This window comes from Magnolia sinica, chromosome 3 (genome assembly GCF_029962835.1).
Source record: "Magnolia sinica isolate HGM2019 chromosome 3, MsV1, whole genome shotgun sequence".
NCBI classification, from domain to species: domain Eukaryota; kingdom Viridiplantae; phylum Streptophyta; class Magnoliopsida; order Magnoliales; family Magnoliaceae; genus Magnolia; species Magnolia sinica.
In genome coordinates, this window is record NC_080575.1 from 474,760 (window position 1) to 502,227 (window position 27,468).

Consider the following 27,468-nt stretch of genomic DNA (forward strand, 5'->3'; position numbering starts at 1 on the left):
ACTGCTGCATGGCTAACCCAATAGCTAGAAAACGGTTAGCTGTTGTCTCACAACAGTCAATATGCAGCAGCTTAATGGCCCATGCACAACAATCAGAAAACGGCCATAAAACGACTAGTTTTCCAACAACCAGAAATGGCTTCGTGGAATTTGAGTCTCTAGACCATAACCCCCTAGCCACCATAGCCTATAAAATGAGGACCTGGATGGGTTTCCAAACCATCTCAACTTACTCCAGCAAACCCATACGAACTGAGACAGTCAGCCTCTCTCCACTCATATATTATAATGTTTCCAGCAACATAGTAAGGCTTAAACCTTAGCTTGAAGAACAGACCAGCGGTGTGGTCTAGAACGGTTCAACTGTACCAGTGGCTGAAGATTTGAAGTGATCTGTGTAGAAGTCGAAAATATTTTTTCTCTTCTTTTCTTCTTCTCTTGGGATTTTTCCTTTATACTGTAATACTGTCAGAAAGTGTGTAATTGAGTTCCATTTGGTGGGCCTTCGTGTTTGTTGAACGCAGACCCACACTAGGCTCGTCGTATCCTAGAAGTTGTTTGCCTGTAACCTATCAGCATACTCAATTCACTTGAGTAGGGGCAAATAATGCTTTAAGGACATCGTTTCAGACGTGCTTCAACCTGTCCTGATTTCTGATTATTTTGCAATTTTCGATTTCCACGTTATACAAAAATACATTAATCTGTATAATTTCCAACATGGACAACCGTTCAGAAACCTCATGTGGTGACCCACATGGTGATGGTTAGATATTTTATTTTTTATTTTTTCCATGGGGGATGGACGGGTTGGATGCCATACACGTCCCCAAGTGGGCCCCACACCCAGCAACCATAGAATAAGGGTGTTCTACTTAGTTTTGATAGGATATGGTACACAACTAGTGTAGAGAGTGGATGTTGACCCCTGAAATGCCTATGTAATGCTGATTTGAACCGTTCCTATTTATGGATTCGTCGAATGGGTGATGTTTTTTTTTTTACACACCCCCACACACTCACACGTAGTGGGCTTTCACCACCTATGGATACTTGAACCCTTGACCGGGTGTTGAAACTCCCCGGAGTCTACCACCCGAGCAAGAGCAAGGATCCAATGGGTGATGATGTTAATTTGTGAAGTTGAAAAATTACATTTTTAAATGGTTCATATTCACGTTAGACTTAGTTTAGAAATTAACCTTGCATCAGTGATAGAGATAAAGTAGATTATAATCATGAATCTAATTACTGTACTTTGGGAAGCCATCACCAATTGCACAATGACCGAACTCAATCTTCGACACTGTAGACACCGTACACACTTGGGAAAAACATTTCAATGGTAGTTTTAACAAGAACACACCATAAGCTTAACTATCTAGACTTATTCGCACATATAGTGGAGCCCACTACTACTAATATGCTCATCATACTAATCCAATCATATCATATAGCTGGATATAATCATGTGAGGATCACCAAATAGAGGTTTTATAGTTCAAATAAAAGAGTAAAGGGTAGCATGAGCTCATGCATTACTTCACATAGAGGCATCATATCCAATCACAATCCACTGCCTGGTCTAGATGAACCAAATTTAGTGGAGAGGGTTGCTAAAATACATTCTAACTTATTGGCCTCCAAAGATCTAATCCATTCATGCGACGGGGCTGGACATCAAATAGAATATCTTAAATTTGATTATTTTAACCCTTTGAAAACCAGTTCTTCTACTTTCAAATGAATGGTTACAATAACCATCTCTATAATCAAAGAAGTAAAGTATCCACATTAGATGGAATTAACACCATCATTACACCGTGATTGCATGTATGGAAATATCATGGTATTTTAACAGTACAACCTATGTTTGTAATTAAATTCTTCATTTGGAAAAATACTCTATTAAGTGAAATTTTTATTTGGTGAACCATGAAATTATAATCAACAGACTAGATTTCACAATTAATGCAACTCGAATGTCCCGTGTGATGGACACATATGTAAGGTAGCATAGATAAACACATGTATCAATGTGTGGCTCACAAATGTAGTGAATTTCAAAATCCACAAAAATTCTACGGTCTCCTATTGGAATTGAATGATATGATATCGGGATTAATTCAATTCTTTCGTCACATCCTAATGCCATATGAAATTTACATGGTCAGTAGGCAACAAATAGAATATCTTAAATTGGATAATTTTAACCCCTTGAAAGCCAGTTCTTTTGCTTTTCAAATGAATGGTTACAATAACCATTTGTATAATCAAAGAATTAAAGTATTCGCATAAGATGGAATTAACAGTATTATAGCACTCTGATTGTATGTCTAGAAATACTATGATATTTTGACGGTCCACCCCATGTTTGGAATAAAATTCTTCATTTGAAAATGTATTAAGTGAATATTGAGTTGGGTAGACAATAGAATTGTAATCAATGGATTAAAATTTAAAAATGATATTAGCCACTTATACACATGCAACTCGAATGTCACATGTAATGAGTAGCCACATAAATAAAAGGTAGCATAGATAAAATAGGTGCATTGATGTGAGGTCAATGGATATAGCGGATTTCTAAATCTAATTAAAATTATGCAATATTTACTGTTGGAATCATATGATACATGATATCTAGATTAATCCAATCCTTGGGTCGTTTCTTAATGCAAGATGAAATTTGAACGAGACCAAAAGCAAATCCATACCACCTGTGATCAGTATAGGCTTATGTCCAAGAGAAGCCATATCACATAAATGTTGGGGAAAAGATGAAGCATACATGGATGAATCAAGGATAGCTATCCAACAACACTCAGCAAAAGGAAGAAGAACACTGAGATTATAATGTTGAAAAATCATTTCGAGAAAAAACTACGACACAAAGCGACAAATGAATACTATGAAAGCAGAAATTATAAAGAAAAAAAGCTTACCAAATTTAAACAATCTCGAATCTTACCCTTGTCACACCATTTGAAACCTTAGAATAATTTAAAAAACACTTAGAATACCTCCTAATTTTGTTTACACTGATATATATATATATATATATATCAGTGTAAACACTTAGATATATATATATATATATATATATCATTGGAAAGAATTCCAAACAGAATCGGAAACAAATCCTATAAATTTGCAACTTTGCGAAAAATCTACGTAGAATACGTCGATGACATCGAACACTCGTAGATGGCATTGAAATTAATTATTCGATGTCATTGAAACCCGTCAATTACATCAAACTAACACCTCAATTGTCCAGAAATAAGACATGATTTTCAAAAAATTCTCGATGACATCGAACACTCATCGATAGCATCGAAAAAAAATGCCTAATTAGTCCAGTAATCAACTAAAGAAAATCAAGAAAATATCTCATCCAATAATCAACTAAAGAAAATCAAGAAAATATCGACCAGATGAAGAATTATTCGATGCGATGACATTAAGCAGACTGTCGATGGTACCGTCAGACCCAGTAACAGGCTCCATTTAAGACATCAATTACAGCAATAAATGGTATGCATTACTCAAAGAAGGCACTAAAGCACCAACGTATGATGGTGCATGGTTCATCCGGTGAAATGAAGACAGAACCTCGGGGCATACACGCAGGCCAATCCAGACCATCAAAGATGGTGGGTCCCATTGATGTTTTGAAAACGAGGGACATGGGTATTTGTGAAGGTTAGCGAAAGAATTACAGAGGAGGAGAGCAGCAGCCGCAGCTATACAGGTAGTAGATAACAACACCCAACAAGACTACTATCATTAGAAAAGAAAAAGCGGGTTGTCGTCGCTGCGTTCATGGCGAGTTGGGTCTTAGCCCCACATCCGCCTTCTCAGGTTCAGCTATTTCACGGCCGCCGACAACGACGCCATCATCATCTTCGAGCTAGAGGCTCCAACTTGAGAATTGCCTGTTGTTCCGAAGACGATACCGGTAGGAAACCAACTGAACCTGTCAGTATTCAGCTCTACAATGACATCGAAAGGTGTAGTAAAAACCCCCATTTCTAATATTTCAATTTTATAAAATGTACGAGAGCTGAGTCAGGGAGGATTGAACTGTGTTCCTATTCTTTTCGGTAGTTTTCTAGTAAATCATACCATTCTTCTTTACTAATCTTTACTCACAAGGATTTTTGTTTATTTAATTATTTATTTTAACCTTGATTTCTCTCTTCTTCTCTCTGCTTCTCATTCCTGTTTGACCATTTACTGAAACAAACTAGTCTTGGAATTGGCCCTTTTTATTTAGTTCACTCTCTGCAAGGTGGGAAGTCCCACCTGCATATATATATATATATATATATATATATATATATATATATATATATATATATATATATATATATATATATATATATATATATATATATATATAAGTTTTATTTTGGTGGTAGTGACCATGTTTCGATCAATACATGCTTCCCAACATTAGGAGTTTCTGAAGAGGGACGCTACATTTCTCTGATATAGAAGCTAATGTATAACATGGAGAAACTATAGGGATGAATTTTTTCAATCACTTCTCTTCCATAGGTGGATTCTATGACCCCAACTAACTGGGTTTTGTATAAAATGCAACTTGTGTCTTTGCATTATCTACACCAGTTTTAATTATGACAAATGGGACCCATGGTTTGGTAATCTAGACTATTCATCTGTTGCCCCGCCCCAAGAATCTCCTTGATAGGGCAACTAACCTTTTTATTTCACATCTCAATAATAGACAGTTAAGAAGATAGATACAAGGACAGTCTACATTCTACTGAAAAGAGTCCTAATATTGGTGGCTAGGATCTTCCAGTCGGAGTCAGTTTAGTGGCATGCTCCATCCACACTGCAATGCAACAGATGATTGGTTTAGAGTCTTTAGTCTACCCAACCAAGGGTGCCACTTAGGAATGAAATCTTGTGATATGGTTTAGAGTCTTTAGTCTACCGAAACAAGGGTGCCACGTAGAACCGAAATCTTGTGATATTGTGCAATGACATGAGATGCGTATCATATAATTCCTCCTCAACTAATATACATATGTGCAGTTAGTACAACATACTTTACTTTCAAGTACATAGTGCACATTTTGTTTGTACTTCACTACATCATATGCCTGATTAATGTTATGCCTTATTTTTTTACTTGCAGATTAGTTACAGAAACTGCAAAGCTATCCAATTCCAATGGCACTTGGGGTGCTGCCACAGATTGGAGTGAAATTGAGGTGGTGTGCTTACCTGCTCTATTTATTTTGTGTACCTCATTTGCATGCACGTGTACCCATTATTAGATGATGACAAACATATGTTGGAGCCATGGAAGGCATCTTACTGGCACTCTTAGTCTATAGATTTCATCTGCATGCTGCATTGAAGAGTTCATCTTAAAAATCCGTTCCCCTTGATTGTAGATGTAAAAGGCTACTCATCTGACATCAATGATAAGTAGCAACTGGTACCTGACCTGATTTATAAATGGTCCGATTTAGGCTCTAGATCCACTTAATTGGGCCAGACATCTCAGGTACATGGAGATTCGGGTACATGTTGACAGCCCTATAATAACTGCAACAGTATTTAAATTTATTGCAAAGGAAACATAAAGGAAAACACCAGAACATGGTGTTTAACTAATCTCAGGTCAATTTCATTATACTTCTCATGTCATATAGATTCTTGATTGAGAAACTTGTGTTTTGTGGTTTTGTGCAAAACAAAATTGGTCATTGTCAATGCATGGAAACTAGAAAATGCCAATGTGCCATGGAACAAAATACAGCTTTACAAAGGTGGAAAAGTTCCATCTCAAAATCCTTCAAGTAGAAAAGTTCCATCTCAAAATCCTTCAAATTATCTGATACTGCTTTAGGGTACATTGGAAGTTTCTATATTTGCATTTAGTGGAATGGCCAATGGTCCCAAATCGATTGCTTTCTTCATGGAACTCACTTTTGTTCTTTACCACTAACAAAACTTCATTCAAGATCAAAAGAAACTATGATATCCACGAAGATAGTGATTAAGAGAAAGCAACACAAAATGATCCTTCTCAACCCCTCATTTGGACGAGAATCTCCATCTCATTTCCTTCTCTTGCACTATGACAAAAGGAATCTCAACAAAGTAGACAAAACATTAATTTTCTTCATGTAAAATGTGTATCTCCAAGGCTCCATGCAACTCCCAGAAGCTGCAGAGACACTCAAGAATCTGCGGTCCAATATGATGCCAGTTTGAGTTGACTTCCATTTTGAGCCTGTTTCAAAATGCAACTCATCACCGTTTAAATGGGGCATAAGGTGTATTTGTGCTCTTTTAAAATTGGGCCATAATTTGGTATGACATGCGTATGACACAAGTACATCATGGGCATGGCTTTTATGCTTAATGCAACCAGGCACAGGTATGACACCCACTTTCAAATGTGTATGTAGCAATTTTGAAAAAAGAAAAAAATGTGTATGTAGCAATTGGTCCAAAAGTGGAAGAAAAATTATGGAACACAAATACAGCCAGGAGGTTAGTACTTTAGGGTATAATCTGGATACATGTCGTCGGGATTTTGTAAGGCAGTCTAAAAAATAGAGAAGGAATTCTCCAAGGTGATTGTAGAAAAGTTAGGGGCTGGAAACCATTCAAGGTTCTGGGAAGACGTTTGGTGCTCACTGTTCGTCGCAATTGTTACAGGTGGTTTCCAATGAAGAATCAATGATAGCTCAAGTTAAGCGGCTAGGTTGTGTGGTGTTCAACATTTAGGAGGGCTCTTAATGATGATGAGATCGAGGCTTTAATTTATCTTAAGGAAATGTGAAATAGGTATAGCTTGAGACTGGAAGAACTAGTTGAGTGGTAATGATGGTTGGAAAGAAGTGGCACTTCCTGGTTAAATCCTTTTATGCAGCGGTAACATGCTAGTGGGGAAGGCAAGTGATGGCTCTGACTGCTCATTTTGGCATTACCTTGGTGGGCGAGGACGAGATCATAAGGAGCAGAAACATGATTATCCTGAATGCTTGTATTTTATCTTTGCAATGAACAAATGGTTATTTATCTATTTCTCTATTGCGAGTTTATTGGTCCCATTTGAGTTATGTCGGGTGATGCCAACGCAGGGAAAGGACCCCACTCAGGAAGCCTTCACATGTTTGTGGGCTTTTAGATCCCGAGTGTGCCCCTGTATCCCACAGGCCACCCCACTCAAGTCTGGTGTGAAAATGCCCCCACATTAAATTTCCTTGTTAATTTTGCCAGAAATACAATGAATTGTGAACTATGGCATGAACTTTGAATTGATAAGTCCTGTTTTGGGGCTTCCTATTGGGGTTTGCTAGGTTTTGTTTTGTTTTTTTCTTTTTTAGTTGGTTTTTGTTGTTTCTGTCCCTTTTTTTTTTCCCCCATTTTGCCCTTGTGCCTTAATAAAAGTGTTTCATCTTAAAAAAGAAAAAGAAAAAGAAAAAGAAAAAAATCAAATGATTTGAGATTGTTTTGTTTCTCTAAAAAATTCTTTATGAGTTTTGACTATAACGAAGTTAAATGTTTGATCAGCTTGAAACTTTGACTCAGCTCACCTTTGCATCAATCTTAAATATTTCAGATCAAGTTATTATTTGGTGTTTGAGTAACCATTTGAATAACTTCTTCTTTTTTTTTTTTTTTTGAAAGGTAAATGCTCCCAGGGATTGAACCCTGGATCACTCATGCACACTATAGTGTCTCCACCAGCTCATCTAACGAGCAGGAGGCAGTTACTTTTCTTGTTGCTTAACCATCTGAGTGCATGATGGAAGTTATCCGTAGACTTTATCTTTTATTAATCAATTGTGGAATTTATTGTCTCAGGGAGCATGGGTGCTGAAACCAAGAAAGTTGAAACCAACATCGGTTGTTCATTTTATTGGCGGTATTTTTGTTGGGGCTGCCCCTCAGCTTACGTATCGTTTGTTTCTCGAACGTCTTTCAGAAAAGTGAGTGGATGTGTACTTGCAAAATATTTTGGGTTGTTTTTAGACTCATAGACTGAGAGTACATTCTAATCTTAGAATATTGCCTTAAAAGTTATGCAACTTTGCATTCAAATTGTGCATCCGCGCTCTGGTTCTTCTTGCAAATTCACTCCCCTACAAGCTACAGTAGCCTTGTTCCTATTGATCATTTTTGCCCTATGTCTGACTAGTAACTATTTGACCGGTTATGCTTTATGGCGCAGACTGTTATGCAGTTAGAATGCAACATGGGCAGAGGATGAGTGTCATTGAGATTAGACTGTTGAAATGAATGTGTGGTGATCGAGGTCATCCAAGGTATTGGAGTAGTAGTCCCAATCATCATCATTATCATCTAAGCCTTATCCTAACTAATTGGGGTTGGCTGCATGAATCCTCTTCCTTCATTCCACTCTATCAAGGGCTTTAAATTTAGTTAGACCATAGGCCATCAAGTCTTTTATCACTACCTCCACCCCCATCCTTTTGGGCCTTCCCATTGCTCTTTTAGTGCCTTCAACTTGCACAACTCCTTTTAACTGGTGTAGTTCTTGGTCTCCATTGCACATGACCAAACCATCTAAGTCTACCTTCCATCATCTTATTACCTATTGTTGCTACTCTAAGTTCCCTCAAATGCATTAATTTCTAATTCTATCCTTCCTCATCTTGCTACTCATCCATCTCAACATCCTCATTTCAGCTGCACTCATCCTATGAACATGTTCCTTAACTGCACAACATTCTGTCCCATAAAGCATGGCTGGTCTTATAACCATCCTATTTTCCCAATGGATTCATTCATGTGCTTAGTAGACTGGAGATGGCTAGGCTTAGGAGTGGAACTTTAATTAGGGTTGAAGGACCTGGAAATAGGATGAGAGAGATATCTAAATCTAACTAGAACTTTGGTACCCTAAATTCTCGTATCTTGGTTGTCATTATCTTCTTTACATTTGTCACTTAAAGCTAATTAGATTTAGGTCTATGATACCCTAAATTCTTTTGGGGATGGTTTCCATTTTGATTGGGAGTCGGGTATAACATCAGATTATGTTTTATCATTGATCAGCTATTGTCAATGGATTCATTCAATCGAGTTTGTTTCATCACATCATCATCATCATCTAAGCCTTATACCAATTAATTAAGGCTGGCTAGATAAATCTTGTTCTACCATTACACTCTATCAATAACCATACCTTCAACCCGCACGGGGTTTGGGCGAATGGCTAGCGCCGTGGGTTTGCTCCCCATAGACGCGAGTTCGATTCTCCTCTCCAGGATTACTCGATGCACGTGGTTTGTGGGTGATTGCGTGCATCCATAGGGATGAGTCTCGCCTTAAAAGAGGGAGGGAGGGGGGGTTAGTCTCGCCTTAAAAGGAAACATGCCTTAAAAATGAAAAAAAAAAAGAGGGGAAAAAAAACCATACCTTCAGTTAGACCACAGGTTATCAAGTCTTTTCTTACTGCCTCCATCCATGTCCTTTTAGGGCCTGTTTGATTTTTCAAATCCTCTGTAAATGGGCTGTAACTAGGCAATTATTACTGTTTTAGCTTGTTCGAAAATCAGGTTGTATTTCTTCCTTGAAAACCGGTTTTAAAAGATTGACTTAAATTTGTGGGCCCCACCGTAACATATGTGGCATATCCATGCCGTCCATTGATTTTACCAAAACATTTTGGCGTCTGAGCAAAAAAATTAGGCAGATCCAAAGCTCAAGTGGTCCACACCAAAGGAAATAGTAGCCTTAAAACGTCCATTGTTGAAAGTTTTTACCTATATCAGGCCCACATTGATTTTTATTTGTCATCTAACCGATTCATACGGTCACACATACATGGATAAGGGGAAAACACAAGTATCAGGTTGATCTAGAACTTTTTGGGCCCCAAAAGGTTTCTAACGACAGACGTTCAATTCCCATTGTTTCCTATGGTGTGAATCGTGTGATCCACTCGAGTTTTGGATCTGCCTCTTTTTTGAGCTCATGTTCTAAAATAAGATGGCATAATGGATGGACGGTGTGGATAAGCCATGCGCATCACGGTGGGCCCCACATTTATTTGGCATTGGTCCTCGGTTTTAGTGTTCAAAAAGCAAGTGTCAACGTCAGCCTTGGGAGTGATGTTGTAATTACCTAGGTAAGTAATTATTACCTATTTACAAAGCATTTACATGGTATTTGAAAAATCAAACAGGCCCTTAGGCATTCCCCTTGCTCTTTTAGAGCCTTCGACTTGTACTAACTCACTCCTAATCGGCATAGTTCTTGGTCTCTATTGCATGTGACCACACTATCTAAGTATACTTTCCCTCATCTTATTACCTATTGGTGCTACTCCTAATTTTGCTTGAATGCATTCAGTTCTAATTCTATCTTTCCTCATCTTGCCACTCATCCATCTCAATATCATTGTTTCAGCTACACTCATCCTATGAGAATGTTGTTCCATAACAACCCAACATTCCGGCCCTTAAAGAATAATTGGTCTCATAATTGTCCTATAAAATTTCCCTTTAATTTGAGTGGTACATGACGATCACATAATACTTTGCAGACACATCTCTATTTCTTCTACTCGTCTTGAATTCTATGGGCAACATCGTTCTCAACCTCCCTACTCTCACGAATTATTAATTAACCCAAGGTACCAAAAGTGGTTATTTTGGGAAACTTCTTATTCAACATCTAATTCCTCGTTTTCACTCCTATTATTACTAAAATCACACTCTATATGCCTTGCTTTAGCCTGACTAATACCTCTAGATTCTGAAGCATCCCTCCATAAATCTAGCTTTGTGTTTACGACCTCCCTCATCTTGTTAATCAAAACTATGTCATTTGTAAACAACATACACCCATGAGATCTCTTCCAGCAAATGCATTGTTAATTCGTATGCAACCAATGCAAAATGGTACAAGCTCAATGTCAACCCCTGGTGCAAGCCTACAGTAATTGGAAAATAACTTGTCTCTCCACCAGCGGTGCTCACACCGTTATCGCTCCATCGTACATATCCTCAATCGTGTTAAAATATCCTCTTAAAACTCTTTTATTTCTGAATTGACCAGATTAATTCTCTAGAGACCCAATAATATGTTAGGTTTTTCGAAATGCAACAAAAAGAGAAGGTTTTAAAATTCAAATTTAATCTTAGTTAACCTAAGGATCCATGCTTAGATTTCATCAAGTTTCTAGAAATAAAAAACCGCAAGCCCTATTGTTAGGATTACCTTTGATCAATGCTGTTAATAAGTGAAGAATGTTGATGCCAATCCTTCGAGTAGGTCTCTCCTTGATTTATCCTAGATGAAGGAATGGGAGGAGAGCCACAACCAACCCCGGAGTGGAGTTGGGCTAATGCACAAGGGCTGTCCAACCTGTGTCCCACACATTTTGCATGTGTGATGGGAATGAGGGAGATAGATGGGTATCTCTCTCTCTCTACCTCTCTCTCTCTCTCTCACACACACACACACACACACACACACACACACATGCACATGCGCCCGCGCACACATAGAGAAAGTGTCACCTAAAGGGGCTTGGAACGTCTAAGGCTCTCTTCTATCCTATCTCTTTGAGATTGGATCTATATATGAGGAGGTAGGGTTGCATGGAGACACCAGTTATGGTACTCAACCACCTTATAGACTTTAGTATATGCCTCATTGCATCAAAAGTCTGTGATCTTGCCTTAACCATGCACCCCATTTGACCAAATCCCTTCACTCACCATGGACACCATACTTAGCCAATATCTTTCCATGCCGGCCTAAGGTATGGATCACCATATCTTAACCATTGGATGTTCATCATCAAACCTTGTTTAAAACAGATCAAGGGTCAAAACTAAAAATTAACGGTTAAGAAACCTCAGTTAACCAATATAAAACCTTTGATGTGCCGACAACCTTTAAAACACTTGATGAATGGTCCAAACCATAAGATTAGTCCATTAGTAACGTCTCGGGCACTTAAGTGGATCCCTTATTGAATCATGTGAGCCTTAAGTGACCTTGTTGTATGCACCTAGCTACACCTACTTTTGTTAGCCATAAGATGACCTCATAAAGTGAGCCAAAGCACATGTCGTTAAATGTTTGAACTCCTCACATGTCCTCAGGTCTTGAGATTAGTCAAAGATAGTGCATCGACAAGTCGAGGCATGATGGGCCTCCTAGTCTAGAAACTTGAAGAGATATTGCCAATGCAAGTCTCCAACAGGTCCAAACCCAAGATCATATTCACGTGGCACACTCACAGCGTATTGCCATGGCGCACTCACACTCCTATGAGGGATAGGGTAAAGGCACACCAACTTGTGCCCGATGGTGATGAACTTCCATCTCGACTTGTCATCAGTCCCCTCACACAAGATGACCAAAACAAGAATAATCACAAGTTTGTTCTATAACTTGCTAAGTGGTCATGGCTAAATAGGGTATTGAGATCCATGGCCCCACGACTCTCCCTTGGCCAATGGCCGTTATATCCAATCTTAAATTCCCAAAGACAACTAGAGGAATCCCCTCTTTAACCTATCTTCATAATGCATTTTTAATGTTCCACACACATTAATGAGGCTAATGAATGGATGAATATATCATTAATAAGTAAGGTCTAGAAAGTATAAACATTGGTTTTTCAGGGCACAACCCCCCAACATCATATGCTTTCTTTAAGTCTTTATAGACCATGTGGAGATCATCATCTCTGTATATTTCTCCATCAATTGTCTAAGTAGGAAAATAGATTTAATGGTAGACAAGGTATTAAAAACGGTTACGTGGTAACAATTATGGAAAAAATGGCCCGTAACGGCCCTATGACGGTCTTTTACAGGACCTAAGCAACTTTTTTATTTAAAGGCCATGACGACCGTTATGGCTTGTGTCGTAATGGTAACGGTGGTGGCTGTTACGGCCACCATTACCATTATGGAATACCTTGGTGGTAGACTCATGAAACCAAACCTATTTTATGATACATTCATCTTATGCCTTAGTCTTTGCTCAATCACTTTCCCCCAAAGGCTCATAATGGCATGGCTCATAAAATTAATCTTGCGATGATTAGTGCAATTTTGTGTCTCCCCTTCTTTCTTATAATACGTACCATGGTACTTTTCCTCCATTCATTTGGCATTTTGTTCAATCTTATCGAATAACTTTGTCAACCAAATTAACCCAATATCTCTCATACACTTCTAAACCTCTATTGGTGTACCATCTGATCTGAGGGCCTTTCTTGTTTTCATCTTTCTCAAAGCTTCTTTCACTTTAGATATCCTAATTCTACGAAAGTATCTAGTCTCTAACATCATTTGAATTTATGGTGCCTTCTATCCATATGCTTTCAAAGTGGTTGTCGTTTAACAAGCTCTAAAAATAGCTTCTCCATCTTTCATTTATCTCATTGTCCTTTACGAGTACCCTCTGATCATCAATCTTAATGCATCTAACATGATCTAGGTTCCTACCTTTCCTCTCTCATTTTTGTAAGTTTGAAGATATCTTTCTCACCTTCTCTTGTACCTAATCTAATATAAAGATCATCATAAACCTTAAGTTTAACCCCATTCATTACTTTCTTAGCAATCTTTTTGGCATTTCTATATTATTAAAAAATTTCATCATATCTAGTTCCTTGTTAGGCCTTCAAACATTAACGTTTTTCATTAGTAGCTTTTTGTACATCTTCATTTCAATACCAGATTCCTTATATGATTAGCTTTGCCTCTAGATGCCCCTAAAACATTTTTCGCCACTTTCCTAATGCACTTAGCCATCTCATTCCATATCACGTTTACTTCTTCCTCAACATTCCACTCTCCATTTGCAATTCCTTGTGTTATCCATGTCATCTAGAATTCTCTTGATTCTATCCGCTAACCCTACCTATGGTACATATGCACTAAAAACATTAATGAAATGTCAATTTTTTTTTGGATTTATGATGAAAGCTATGGCATAAGTTGGACGCTGGCTGCCAACCTGACGCAACCTCCTCCTTTATCTGTGTTGGGGACCGGCAATGAGAGCACAAAATTCCCACTGGCGCCTAGTAATAGACTTTTACATCGGTTGATTGATTACAATCAAGCGCTAACTAATAGTCTATTACATAGTTTGATTACAATCAATGATTTGGTCAGGGTTCGCTTATTTTCAGTAATTACTAAAAATGTCTATTGGTATTTTTTAATGATCAGGGGTAGTTTGGTAATTGCAACACCATTTGCTAGTGGATTTGATCACTTCTTCATTGCAGACGAAGTACAATACAAATTTGATAGGTGTCTTCGGGTTATACAAGATTCTGTGAGTCCAATATACTACACTGACATTCCATAATTCATTAAAAAACTCCTAGCTGTCTCAACTAATAGTCTTTACAGGTTACTGGCCTCCCAACTTTTGGTGTTGGCCATTCTTTGGGATCTCTTATCCACCTTCTGATTGGTATTGTCCTCTCATTATGTGCATTAACATTGTTCCTATTTGGGTTTCATGTTGCATCAAGTCGTGAATTAATGAGCTATTGGTTTTATTTTGGCCAATTTGTTCTTATCAGGATCAAGGTATGCTGTGCAAAGAAGTGGAAATGTATTAATGGCATTCAACAACAAGGTACATGGGTTTTTTGGTTCCTTATAGCTCCTTCCAATTACTATTTGAGTACATAAACTTGAATGAAGTTTTCTTAACTTAAATACATACACATAGAGACTTATAAATACGTAGAGATTTATGAATTGTGGCACTTCTGTCATATCTATAAAGGAAAACTGAACTTTTAACAAATCAATGGATGGAGATTCTGTATCCTTTCTTCCTGGATTAATTCCTCTATATAAGCTCTTAGAAATCAACGGAAGTAATATATGCTCATGTTTGCCAATACAAGGGGAAAAAGACGAGGGAGAGAACAATAAAATTCTAAGTGAAGTTACCTATTGTGTAGATTGTCTTACTCATTGAACAATCTGGCTGTATTGAAGGAGGTTCTCGTTGTAGGTCAAGAAGAGGATGATGGCTATCAAACACAACAGGGGAGATAATTCAACATGGTGTATTTTGGGCTGTCCCTTCTCCCTCATATCTTTTGTTTTAAATGTCTGAAATAAGTCTTGGTCAAATTAGAAAAAATAAGGGGAGACTTTTGGTGGATAGGGGCGGAAGAAAACACAAATTTCACCATATGAAATGGGAAGATGTTTGCAAGTCTTGGGATTAGGGAGGAGGTGGGCTTAGTAATCTAGAGGTGATGAATCTTGCACTATTGGGTAAATGGGTTTGGAGATTTGAGGTAGAAGAGGGTAGTTTGTGGAGAGAGGCGGTGGGTAGTAAATATGGAGTGGAAGAAAGGGTAGATGGATTCAATCATCTTCGTTGTATAGGGCACCGTCTATTTGGAAATCAATGGCATTGCTAAAAAATAGTGTGGGATGGGATTGGTTTTTTTTTTTTTTGGGGTAATGGTAAAAAGATTAGATTTTGGAAGAATATTTGGGTGGGGGAGCAAAAGTTGAGTGTTCTTTTCCCTCGATTGGAAAGAATTTGTATAGAGATCATTTATTGGTTGAAAAGTACTTCAATATGCAACATGAGGAAGTTATTTGGACCCTGCATTGTAGGAGGAATTTAAATGATGAAGAATTTGAGGATGTGGTTAATTTGTTGGCTTTGCTCTCCAATATGTCTTGTTCTATTAGTTGGGGACTTGTTAGTTTGGTTACAAGAAAAATCTGGTAGATTCTCAGTGAAGTCGCTATTCAATATTCTGTGTGAAGATGAAAGAAGAGATGGGGTCAGCTAGTCAGCTTATGTATGGCGGTATGGTGCTCCTCCAAAGATAGCTGCTGTAGCTTGGCTTGTGGGCCATAATAAGGTGCTTACATTGGATAACCTGCACAAGCGGAAGATGCTTCTTCTGAATGTATGCCTAATGTGTTATGAAGAGGAGGAATCTGTGAATCATCTTTTCATCCATTGTGCTTTGCAAATAGCTTGTGGAATTGCTTTTTTTAACCTATTTGCAGCAACTTGGGTGTTACCGAGGTCTATTGATCAATTCTTCTTGGCATGGCATGGTGGTGGTATGGGAAAGGTGGGGAAAAAGTTTGGCATCTTTGTTTACTTGCGGGGATATGGTTCATTTGGCAAGAAAGAAACAATAGATGCTTTAGGAATTGGGCGAGGCGATTTGTAGAGGTTTTTAGTAGGGCTAAAATGAATGTAATGGATTAGGATTGGGTCTCAATGCATGGCTCAATGGTAGTTGCACTACGTTTCAACACTGAAGTCATGGGTTCAAGTGCCCATGTGGGGTGTGCGGGTGGATGGGTGGGTGTGTGGGCTTTTTTTTTTTTTTTTTAAAGCTCAAGGATAATTGCTCAATTCCCTCATAGTTGGCTCGAGCTGTAGTTGTGTTTTTCTTTCTTTGTATTCTTTCATTGCGGCCTATCTTAAATAAAATTGTCAATGTTCAAAAAAACCAAAAAAAAAAAAAAAAAACCCTTTAATTTTGGTGCAGAAGCATCCCATTTATGGATTCTCCATTTCTCTTTTACCTTTTTACGGATATTGCATGGTTTATATAGTTTGAAAAATCAAGAAACTTATCTAACAAGAAGCTTTGTAACGGTTGTGCACGCTGACATTTGTACTTCCCTTTGCTAGAGGTTTAATCTTCATTGTTATACGAAACTTCCTTACCACTTCATACAAGGACTGTTGAGAAATGAGAATTTTGAGTCTTCTACTCATTCATTTTTGCAGAAGGCGAACACAGCCATGTTGTGTGCAGACATTTTGGGAGATCCACAAATTGATAGTTCAGTTTATTCATTTTGCAGGAGGCGAGCGAGGCCATCCCACTGTTTTCTCCAGTTATTGTCCCAATGGCTCAAGGCTTTGGTCCACTTCTCTCCCAACTCACGTCATCTCCAACAATTCGCCTTGGGGTGATCGCCTGAGTTCTTGCTTATCTTTGTGCTTGCAGTTGGTTGATTTTGTTTTGGGCTTCTAAGAATTCTACTCCTTGCTTATCTAAAGCATATAATTGTGCCACGCATTGTTTCTTATAAGTCCTGTTGTTGTTATGGACTATGGAATAGTCACTGGGCTGCTGTCAGTTTGGTCATTTGTGTTGAAATTAAGAAAGATATAGGTTAAGTTGTTTGTTAACATGCTCAATCACTTGAACATCATGGGATGTACAAGCAACCTGGTAATGATGGGCAATGTTCAAAACTCGAAGTTGAATCAGAACTTAGTCTTTCAGTTTCTGAGTTCCACTTAATTGAGTCATTGAAGAACTGATGGAATTTTTATGAATTGCAACTTTGCAAGATTCAAAAATCAACTTATTCATTTCCTTTTCGGTAAGATTGGAGTTTTCACCTGGTACTTGGAACTCGATTGAACCTACTTGACCTGAGATGTTCTAGGTGAATCCATGAGTTTTTAAGCATTGCCTTTAGGACTGTACAAGTGGATAAATACTTTTTGAATATGAAGCACTTACGATTTCTAAGACACGCCTATCAGATCTAGCAAGCTTGGTTTAGCTATGAACGATGTCAACCTTGTTCCCAGAGTGCTATAAATCCTCATGTTTGCCTAGCAATTACCTTTTTGTGATATTAGCTGACACTTGCAACATAGAGCAAAAAGCTAGCTAACAAATGAGAATGAGAATGGTTTTGTCTGCAATGACACATTGCCCATTGCCATGGATTATGTTCAGTTCCCCTCCATTTATTCCTTATGTGACCATGTCCCTGCAACATTGTAGATGTTCCACCTCATATGAGTTCCATGCCATTTGTCTCAAGTCTTGATCTTTATTCTTGCAGGGATGCAGTTTACCCCAAACCAAACCAAAACCCAAATTCCACTCTGATTTGACTAAAAAATCATGCTAATCCCAGTAATTCAGCTTGAAAATGAGGACTATGGGACCCAGCCAGTTTTGGCTTGCGGCCCCACATACACAAGTTATGGGTCTCTTCAGCTAGAGGGAAAACCATTTGTGCTAGCCAAAACGGAATTTTTTATTTGTTTATTGGGAAGCACTCTAGGTAGTGGCAATACTTTTTCTGCCAGTTTGTCTGGCCTCCATTACCCAATTGTTGCAATCTTAGGGACTATTTTGAAGTCCTTTAGATAAGCTTTCCCATGAGCCCTAGATCATCCCAAAACCGAGGTCCGAGCACGAAGTTATGATCAAAACAGTTGAAGGGACACATGAATTCTTTGTATTTTAATAGAATTTACTATATTGCCATTGAGAATTTCAGATCCTGAGCTCCTTTCCGTCCAAAATTCTAAATCAATTTCCACCAAAATCACCCTTAGGACTCTTACTTAAGCCACAACCAATCCTCTAAATTACAAAATATACCCCTCTACCTGCTCTCTTTCTCTCTCTTTTGTTTTCTTTTTTTTTTCTTTTTTTTTTTCGTTGTTGTTGAAAGGTATACCCCTGTAATTACCTAGCCTAGGAAAATTCCAATCTATCCTCTCAAGCAATAAGATCTAGCCATTTGACCTCATCTCCAAATTCAGATTGTCTTGGAATCTTCCCCATAGCTAAAATTCCCTCCAAACTTCTTCAGATTACCATCTTACCTCCAAATAAACAGCTCCCTTTGATTTCACTAACCATCTATGAACTAAGACAATCTTCCCTGTAACTAAGGTTCCCTCCGAACTTCTTCAGATTTCCATCTTACCTCCAAATAAACAGCTCCCTTTGATGCCACTTACCAACCATCTATGAACTAAATATACTTTAGGGAGCCCCCTAGATTCCTTCAAATTATCACTCAGCCATCCTAGATCCCGATAATAGACCCTCCCAACTCAGAAAGAAGGGTCCTTCCTCTTTGAATTCTCAAAATATAGCCTAGGAGATCTTCCCTCACAGCCCTTTTCATCACCCCTTGGATAGAATTCTTGCAAGAACAAGGAGAATTAATAATAAAAAAAAAAAAAAAAAAAATCAGAGAAAATGACAAGGCCCGGGGTTTTGGTCCTAGATCTAGTGGCGTTGGATTAATAAAAAAGTCAGAGAAAATGACAAGGTCAGGGTTTTGGTCCTAGATCTAGTGGTTGGAGATTTCTAGCTTCAAGAGGGCAAAGGAGTATGCCCTAGTATTTTGACCTTGAGATACAACTTTGGTAACATCTCTCTAGCAAAATCTACTTTATCTCTACATCTCACCATTCTCCATGCAATAAATAAATAAATAAATAAAAATTGATGAAAGTAAGAAAAAGACCCTCCGAAGAAGATCAAAGATTATTGGAATCAGAGCTTGAGAAGACGATCCTCATATCAACAAGCCTTTCTTTTTCTCTTCATTTCCTACCATTGGCACCTCTTTTCTATTCATTTTATTTCTTTTTGGCAGTCATCCATCAATATCGCTGGATCCATATGCAAATATATTTCGTCTTCTGTTGGATGTTTCAGAAGAGAGAAAAACAATAATTGACAGGTGGATATTGAACTAGTTGGTATAACATGGCTGGAGTAAGTAAGAGATTGTTGTTAACACAGATTCTTAGAAAGATGCAAATTAAAGAAGACAATAAGTATCCTTTGATCATTTATTTAAAGGAAAATAAAATATTTTTCTTTTACTTCTTTCTTTTCTTATCTGTCAGTACATTAGGTTTATTATTGGAAAAGCTTTATTTAAACTGAAGGAGGATGCATTCTTTCATGAAAAATTTCCAGGCAGAAATGGCTATGAAGCAGTTGGAGAACCTAAACCCCACCATTATGAAACAAGTTCTGCCTTTGGTTGAGCAACTTTCTCCCCTGTATGTGGATTTAGCTAAGGGAAGAGAAGATTTCATTCCTAGACCAGAAGAAACTCGCCGACTGGTATGTAGAATCTCTAAATTCTATTTAATACATTCAAAATTTCCAAAACCTGGTTGTGGATCTGTTTTAGTTTGTTAAGAAGTCATTTATTCTACATTCAAATGCTTTAAAAAAGGGTTCAGTTGGATCTTATTGAGTTCTGAACAAGAAACTAGGGATGCGAGTCCTTCAAATAATGGTTTCAGAGACATGAATATGCTAAAATCCATGTTCCTTGCAGCACACTGGTGAATGCCTATGTTGCATCATCTAATTGATGAGAGAAGTGATTTGGTCCAATGTTTCTCAATGCAGTCTGACATAGTTTAGTTGCAACCATACTGTTACATGATATTGGCATTGGTGTATGAAATGCCATTATCTAGTTTTCTGTCATACATGGCCTTTTGATCATGTGAAACTGTTCAATGGGTTCGTATTCTGATGAAACAAGCGGTTCTATCATTTACATCTCTTTATATTCTCATTTTGGTGTCGTTTAAACTGATATTAGGTTTCACTTTAATTGAGGTGTGCTCCAGTGGTACAGGTACCACGGTAAGCTGCGGTAGTACCAGGCAGAAGTGGTTCCCAAGTTATGTATTCACAACATTGATCTGTCATCCGATGTGTCGCCTCACATTACCTGTATGGCCAAAAATCAGCCCAAACAGAAACTCAAATGGGCCACAACACGGGACGAGTTGAGAGGTATGCCCACCCTTGATTTGCATGTGTAGCTCACCATGTTGTGTATATGGAATCCATGCCATCCAGACCCTTCATGTCCTAGATGAGGGTCATGACAAAAATCAGGCTGTTATGAAACTCAGGTAGGCCCCAATGACAATCAAGGGTGGGCATCCCCTATCACCTTGTTCCATGTGCTTGGACCCACCTGTGTTTTGGATTGAGCTGATTTTGAGGCCCCAAGGGTAACCTGAGGGTATGCATCCGATGGATAAGTTAGATGCAATACATACACCATGTGGGACCCACATCTGCTTGCACGTACTGTAAGCGTATGGAGGTACCGGTACCACAGGCCATCTCATTTCTCAGTATCCCTGTCCAACTTGTACATAGTGGTGAAGAATTTGAAGTTCAAGTTAAATGATAGCATCTTTTTGCTTTTAAATTAATATTTGAATACTGCATATTTAGTATGCTAAGAAGGGAAGTGTTAGTTATTAAAGGCTTGTTTGGATCCCAAGGATACTTGAGAAATTGATTTCTATTTCAACTGAGCTAAAAGGCATTTGGCTGTGCTGTTATTCTTGGAAAAGCTTGATGCAGGACATGAAAATTAAATATGATATGCAAAATTTCAGGCTTTAGATCACGCTAATTTTAAAACAATCACAAAAAATTCCACATCCCACATAAAAGTCAAGCTTTCAACAAGGGGAATCTATGTGGGTCCAAGCCTACACATGTTAGGGCTGGATCAATTAAAAATTATAGACTAAACAATGCTCAAAGGAGAGTAAATTTATCCACACATGCAAAGGATTACTTCCCAATACAAGGGATTCACATGTTTAAAATCGGAAAAACCTAGGGTTTGCGAAAGTGGAATAGGACTTGGGATTTTGGATTATCTAGGGTTAGGCTTAAGGAAATAAGCCGAAAGAGGAGTGAAATAGAAGAGAGAAACGAATCCAAGATGATCTCCACGTGTGGACAGCGGCTCGGGCCTGACGCACGTGTATGGGATCCTGCCTGCACGTGTGTGGGGCCCATGAATCTAAAATCAGCCAGCTAGGTGCTGGTCGGCTAGGGGAGGTCTACCTTCACGCCAAGTTCACGCCGATCGGATTTCTAGTTTGTGCATGGTGTTCCGCCGAAGTTTCAGCCCTCCTGCAGGGCCAAATTCTGGAAATCTACTGTAGGGGAAAGATTAGCTGCAAATGTGGGTGAATTTGATGAGGGGATGGCTGTAAAAGATGGGGAATATGGATGGTAGGAGATGGGGGTGATTTGGGATGGATGTGGCTTCGCACCACGGTAGTTAGCCTTTCGAAGAAGGGAGGGTTTCGCACCCAATTAGACTTCACAACTCAGAGAGGAGTAGAAAAATACAGAAATTTTATTCAATCTTTAATGAGGAAAAAGACTACAAGGAGTGCCTATTTATAATATCCTATACCCCAAAACTCGTGCCATATGCTCAACCTATTACTTAGAGACGAAGTAACCACAATTAACAACTAATTAAAATAATTTAAACCGTCCATGATGTTCCTAATAATAATAATAACCAAAACTCAAAGTACTAGATCATTTGGAATAGTGGGCCACAAACATGAGAACCCATGGTGGGATTCACATGACGATCGGGTCCACTCCAAGGAACCAAAACACAGTCCTCTAACTAGGGGGTCCTTCCTGGACGTCGTCATCGATCCAAATCGATGGTAAGGCCCTCCTCCTCCTTGCGTGTGTGTGTGCGCGAGATGTCCCCATCAAAGCTTGTCCAAAATTTTGAGTTACAAGTGTTGTCCAGTGTGAGATGCAACTCTCTTGAAAAGGACTTTTCAAAAAATAAATAAAAAGTTCTACCCCACATCCGTAACTGTAACTGCACTCTGTTGTATGCAACCCAACACTATATGAGCTGGATTTAAGAGGAAAGCATGCTCATATTTTAGAACCCACTTACCATGGGATTCTAGTTCTGCATAGGTGCCATATTGATACACTTGCCATTGCTCACCTCTTCTATATATGCTCCTGCAGTACACTTATGAAGAAAAGGTTGTCCAAATGCTGTCATCCAAATGCAAAGTGGCAATTTCTATGGACAACCTTATCCACGTGCCCAAAAACTGGAAATAGAAATTCATTTCTTAAGTGAGTTTTCCAAGGATCCATATGAGCCCTATATTTTCATTTTAGAAGTATGAGATTGTGATCGTAAGCTGTAGTTCATGCTGCTTAAATCCGGCTTGCTGAGAATTGTGTACTGCAGTTGTAAGTTTCTACTTTTGTATTATGTTTGTCACAACTTGAAACAGGAATATTCATGTTTGGTTGTTATTTATCACATTCTGCAGATAAAGTCCTACTATGGTATTTCTCGGAATCTTCTGGTACAGTTCAAAGACGATTTAATCGATGAGACACCTACATTAGCTCAGGTGCTGACCTCAGAGTCTGCCATAAGTTCAATACTAGACATGTCGGTTCGCATTTTGCCTGGGGATCATGGGCTACCTTTGCAACAGGTGAATGTTATATTCCCAATTGGAGTTGTTATAAGAATTTGAGGAAGTTATTTGAGTTTCGAAGGCTTACTTTATATATATATATATATAATTTCTGGGTGCAGTAGCTGAGTTTTTGAAGTGGACCATTGGAGTTGTTTTTAGGCTCTTGTAAAACTGACACCCTGATCCATAGCTCAAGTGGTAGACTGAGTGAAAGATACCTTGTTTCAACACTGAGGTCTTGGTATCAATTCCCTAGTGGTTGTGGCTAACAGTGAAGTGGGAACTGACAGTGGGTGTACTAACAAGCTAACCAAAAAAAAAAAAAGGCTCTTGTAAAACTGAGCTACCCGTTCAACCTGATATGTCTTCATTTCTTTGCTAACATGTTCTATTATCAAGGATGAAAACCAAAAGGAGCATCTTAGGCCCAAATGCAGTGATAAAACAATAGGAAGCTTTCTACACCTAGCCTAGAGAACCACCACTAGGCCACAAGTGAGTCAAAAAGATAAACGGACTAAGGGGACAATCATTGTGATTATAGATCATTTTTATAAGTTGACTGGGCAAAATCTTCTCAACTGTTCAAATTGAGCTTTTCGATGCGACTAACGGAGAGAGGACCAATTTTGACTAACTTTTTGTTGTGTAGGCTTTACCAGATGTCCCACCAGCTATGGCGGATGCTGTCAATCGGGGAAGTGAGCTTCTCTCAAATCTGACCAGGGGCACACCATGGGAAACAGTGGGAAAAGAAGTAGGCAACACTTTTGGCACAGACTCAACAATCATTCGAGCACAGCTTTCCAAGGATTTCGACCTGCTTGTGGATGAGACCACATCATGGATGTCTTCAAACTCCAGTCCGAGACTTCTTCAATCGTAGAACTTGGTGTCCAACAAGAATGTAAGTACGCAAGCAAATCCAAACCCGTCATCAATCTACATTTCAATAATCTAGGGACATCCACAGCCGTATTGAACTTGTTGTCAGACATGGAGTAATGTAAGTAGAGCTATTCTGCCAACAAAGTCTAGATCACCATGCCCCTAAAACCCAAAACATGGTAAGGCTTAGATTTGCAATTGCACGGTGTTAACCACAGGATCCAACATGTTATTACTTATCAACAGTGGCTAAATCGGCTAGCAAGCCAAATTCCAGCCCAAAAACACAGGCCTGGTCTGAAGCAAGGGACCTCGAGGCTTGGCCAAAGGCCAAAGGCCGAAAGTGCTTTGGGCTGGGCCAGCATAAAACTAGTGAGGTACTAGGACCCATTTGGCTAGTCTTGTTGGTTGTAGTGCATTAAAACAAGAAGGTATATACTATATTGCATTCCTGATTCATCATCAAGGTAATGTTTGGACACACAATCTTACTAAAATACCATTTGAGGTTCAAATCATATTTAGCCACTTTGAAATCGAAAGTTTGTCGCAACCGGCACTGGTCTCTTTCACCAACGCATCACCAAATTGCAAGTTGGTCTGTGTTTGGCAGTCAGAAAAAGAAAGGGCAAAACATTCATCCTACCTGTCTGGTCAATGGCTAGTAAAATGGATCTAGAAATCACTTTGATCAGATTATTCTAAGCATTCAGTTATGGCCAGAAAAATGAATTGTCTGAATTAATAATGTTAAGAAAGGTTTGATTGTCGGTCTTGACCATCTATCATGTGTGTTCCACTTTTGATTGACTATGAACCTCAGGAATCACTTAGGGAGCGTTTGGGTCCTAAGTTACTTGAGATAAGCTACTTATGTCTTAAGTTACTTATATTGGTTTCTACTTATTAAGCTGAAGTGATTAAGTAACTTTAAGTAAAAAAGTTACTTATAATTGATCTTAAACCAAACTTACTTATCTCAAATAGGTTACTTATCTACTGCTGTAAGTAGAAAAGAGTAACTTATTTGGTGGGATCCAAGGGCCCCGTTTGGATCTTAAGTTGCTTAAGATGAGTTAGCCACAAGTAACTTATCTTAGTTTCTACTTATTAAAAAGATAATTATGTTTGGTAAACAACCTACTTATCAACTTTTCCTCTCTTTCATCTCTCCTATGCCTTTCTACAGCAACTCAACTTTTCCTCTCTTTCATCTCTCCTATGCCTTTCTACAGCAACTCATGAAAAGTAGAAAAGCTAAAAAAAAATGAACTATAGGGATTAAATACCTTTCAAGTAAAAAAGTTACTTATAACCAATCATAAACCAAACTTATCTACTGCTGTAAGTAGAAAAAGTAACTTATTTGGTGGTATCCAAATGGGCCCTTAATTGTTTTGGAAAATGTCTTATCATTGATCTGGACCATCTATCATGCAGGACCCAACTTGATTGATAATAACTCTCAAGAACTACTTTAAACTAGGTGATTGTAACAATTCAATCAATGGCCAAGAAAATGAATACTCTAAATTGATTAAAATAAAAAAACAAATCATTGATCCAGAGTGCTTATAGTGTAGGCCCTCCTTTGACTGACCATAATTCTTAAAACCACTTTGATTGGATGAGCCACCTTTGATTGATCATAATTCTTAGAACCATTCGATCAATTGCCAAGAAAATGGATGGTTCATGTTGATTATACTAAAAAAAAAAAAAAGTTGTATTCATAGATCTTGATCATTTATCATATGGGTGACATCGTGATTTACTATAATGATTCACTTTGATTAGGTGATTCCATCAAATGAATGGCCTAATTTCTGGATGGTCATGATTTTAGGGTTCCAATGTAAACATGATGTAGCATACCCAATGGATGGGGAGGATCTCATGGAAGTTCTGCCCATGTGGCTTGGTGCGCGAGGTATGGGTCAATGGGCTGGGCTGGGTTGCAGGCTTTTCACCCAGCCTGGCCCAGCCCATTAAAGATCGGGAGGGTAATTTTGTAATAAACATTATGTAAAAATCCTCATGCTTTATTATGTTGCTCAGCTAATATTTGTTTTGTAGGATATGATCCCACTTAGGCGCAACAAACATTTGAAGCTGGGCTGAGGATGGACTGTTTTGTTTTAACTCGTCATGGACCCAGGCCTGTAAGTCAGTTTTGCTAGATTATTTCAGGACGTGAGCCCAAAAATCAAAGATTGAAAAGCATAGGAAACCATGGTGATCGACCATTAAAAACTTCTTGTGGGCCAGTAGTATTGGATCAACCTGATATTTGTTTTTTCCCTTTATTCAGGTTTGTGTCACCATATCAACTGCTAGGATGGTTAATAAACATTACCATTAGCCCTAGAAAGTATTTAATGGCTTCATCATCATCATCATCATTATTATTAATTTTAAAGCTCATGCCCTAAAATGAACTGGCGAAACAGATGGATGGCATGTGTATATATAATAACATACATCAAGGTGGGCCCCATGGCAAGGCCCGCACCGTCCTGGCTCCCCAAGCGAGGTAAATAAAAAAAAATAAAAAAAGGGTAAGTTACAAGAGAATTGGTAACTTCCCATTCAAGAGGATCCTACTTAGTCAACCACATGAGAATCTTGTCCAAATACTGTAATTCCAAGGAAATCGGCAAATTAGTGTTTTGAAGGGCCATAAATGGCATCTTACATTTTTTGGTGCCATCCAAACATGTAGCTTTTCTAATAACATTTTTACGGACCTAAATTACATCTGAGGTGGGGGTTCAATCACCACTATTTCCAGTGGTGTGGTCCACCTGAGATTTGGATCCGCCTCATTTTTGGCCTCATACCCTAAAATGAGCTGGCAAAGTGGATGTACGGCGTAGAGGAAAGACAAACAGTATGGTGGGCCACACCAAACACCGACCAGTCATGACGCCGGTACTGGCAGGGTCAGTATGCAATCCGCGTCCGTGAAGATGATGAACGGCATGGATCTGTGTCAGTATACATTGAATTTCAACAGCTGTTGGGATTATTATTATTATTTTTTAATTAAAAAATTTTCCGATCGATCGTACATATCTCATTTCTCTCGCGAGTGTAAGTTTGACCGTTTGATCGGCGGAGCAACATCACATGTTGTCGCCCACATGATGATGAACGGCATGGATGTGTGTGTCCGTGATGTGGGCCAGCACGTGAGAGGGAGTTCGTTTGAAAGAGGAGGCAAAAGGAGGGAGGTTGGTGAGGGAATCTAAGCCATGTGAGAGAGAGAAGGAGCCAATTGTCATTGTCGTACCTGCTGCATTTACTCTCTTCATTAATTACTATCTATAAATATAAATATAAATATATGCATTTTCCTAACTTAAACAAGGTACAAATTATAATGGAAAAGGAAGGCAATGGCAGCGACAACACGATGTGGGGATCGGATCGCACCACTTTCACAAAATAGAAAATACCCTCTCTCTCTCTCTCTCT

At 38.5% G+C, this 27,468-nt stretch overlaps 1 protein-coding gene across 4 annotated transcripts; it reads left to right on the forward strand.

Moving 5' to 3' along the window:
* Positions 1-3,543: 3,543 nt before the first annotated feature.
* On the forward strand, positions 3,544-26,213 carry LOC131239185 (uncharacterized). Of its 4 annotated transcripts, none has more exons than XM_058236752.1 (11): positions 3,547-4,013; positions 5,171-5,246; positions 7,861-7,985; positions 14,226-14,334; positions 14,412-14,475; positions 14,588-14,643; positions 16,872-16,979; positions 19,763-19,912; positions 22,948-23,118; positions 23,756-24,010; positions 26,068-26,213. In XM_058236752.1, exons 1-10 carry the CDS (start codon positions 3,826-3,828, stop codon positions 23,987-23,989), a joined length of 1,281 nt encoding a protein of 426 aa, XP_058092735.1. In that variant the 5' UTR covers positions 3,547-3,825; the 3' UTR covers positions 23,990-24,010; positions 26,068-26,213. The 4 variants fall into 4 exon arrangements, with proteins under 4 accessions (XP_058092738.1, XP_058092735.1, XP_058092736.1 ...); XM_058236753.1 differs by lacking the exon at positions 26,068-26,213 and adding an exon at positions 25,838-25,983; XM_058236751.1 differs by lacking the exon at positions 26,068-26,213 and having other exon boundaries at positions 3,548-4,013; positions 23,756-24,236.
* Positions 26,214-27,468: the final 1,255 nt, after the last annotated feature.